The following is a 1622-nucleotide window of genomic DNA, read 5'->3' as shown; positions in this document are numbered from 1 at the left end:
CTGGGAAGGGGTGGGAAGAAGAGGGCAAAACCAAAACAGAATCATGAGAGTCAGCTGCGTCTTCCAGAAGATCAGCAAAGCCCTCCCTGGCCTCAGGACCATTCCTGTCACTCCCTCCTGCCCAGCAGTCAGAGGGGACCCTTCCCACTATGCAGGGGAGGCTGTGGCAAAACTTTTTTTTGTCCCCTTTAGGCAACCCTTCCTGTCCTTTCCCTGTCCCCCAAGCTGGTTGTGGCTTCAGCAGGAGCCTGGCTTCATTCCCAAACCACCCTTGGTGTTGCTCCACACACCATACAGCAGGGCCTTCATGAGGGCTGCTGGGGCTCTGCCCAGCTCCTGCTCCTTTGCACAAGACAGGGCACTGGGGAAAACGCCAGGTATTTCCCTGCCTTCTGTGGTAAAGGACCAAACACCCGGCTCCTTCAAGACAATTAAAACCACAAGCTGATAACCTGCTCACACTTGGCAGAAACAGGTCTCCTTGGCAAAGAGGAGCACTGGCCTGTTTGCCTCACTGCTGGGCATCTACAAACACTTGCTTTTCTTCTAGTCACACAACAGTAAGTACCTCAATGGCCAACACTCCGATGGCAAGGGCTCCTGCAAGGTACACGTAGGTCTCAAAGGAGTTCAGGATCACAGTGTAGCAGCCCTAGGAAGGACAAAACATGGTGAGACACACCTGAGCAGTGTATCGTGGTGCTCTCATAGCACAGCTCTCATTAGTACAGAAGGTGCTCTCAGTTTCAGGCACAGGACAGTGCCAGGGAGGGTAAAGTTTTGCTGTAGGGGAATTGGAGTGGTTCACACCCTCAGCCCCTCTCACTGACCACAAAGAATTGTGTCTTCTTGCAGGGGAGTGGAAAAGGACAGAGATCATATCACAGAATCACAGAATGGTTTGGGTTGGAAGGGACCTCAAAGATCATCCAAAGATCATCTAATTCCAACCCCCCTGCATTGGCAGGGACACCTTCCACTAGCGCAGGTTGCTTAAAGTTTGAGTCCTTTTCCTCAGGGCTGTTCTCAATTCTCCAACCAGCCATAATTGTGCTTGGGATTGCCCCAGTCCATGTGCAGGACCTTGCATGTGGCCTTATTGAACTTCATGAGGTTGGCATGGGCCCACCTTTCAAGCCTGTCAAGGTCCCTTGAAGGGATGGCATCCCCTCCCTCCAGCATGTCAACCTCACCACACAGCTTGGTGTTGTCAGCAAACTTGCTGAAAGAGCACTCAATCCCTCTCTCCATGTCACTGACAAAGATAGTAAACAGCATCAACCCTTGAGGAACAAAGAGACTAAGCACAGAGGAAAGGACCCTCAAGACAGATGACAGCCCAGGCTGGTTATTGATAAGGACAATTAATTTAAAGCCAAGGTAGGAAATTCTTGAATACTCTTTCACACCCCAGGACCTTTTCTCCATGTCTTCACCCAAAGGAGCAGGGATGATCACCTGCTGGCTATAGGAGAATTTCATTAAGAACTCAGGGCCATGCATCACAGCAGTCCTTCCACTTCCGGCCTCAGTTCTCCCAGCCTAAAATTCCAACTCACCAGCAAATTTCCACAAATAGGTCACACATGAAGAGAAAAGCAGACTGGAGTTTGTCCAATGTA

General features: G+C 50.6%; 1 protein-coding gene across 5 annotated transcripts in view; it reads right to left on the bottom strand.

The window, feature by feature from the left end:
- The window catches only part of TSPAN18 (tetraspanin 18), a 182423-nt gene that overhangs the window by 3626 nt on the left and 177175 nt on the right, over positions 1-1622 (bottom strand). For all 5 annotated transcript variants that reach the window (XM_051621351.1, XM_051621349.1, XM_051621350.1 and 2 more), the window contains one exon: positions 569-652. In XM_051621351.1, coding sequence (XP_051477311.1) covers positions 569-652 — 84 coding nt within the window. The remainder of the gene's footprint in view (positions 1-568; positions 653-1622) is intronic.

The sequence above is a fragment of the Apus apus genome, chromosome 5, assembly GCF_020740795.1.
Source record: "Apus apus isolate bApuApu2 chromosome 5, bApuApu2.pri.cur, whole genome shotgun sequence".
In the NCBI taxonomy this organism is placed as follows: domain Eukaryota; kingdom Metazoa; phylum Chordata; class Aves; order Apodiformes; family Apodidae; genus Apus; species Apus apus.
Note: the sequence above shows the minus strand (reverse complement) of the source record. Positions and strands in the feature narration are given on the sequence as shown.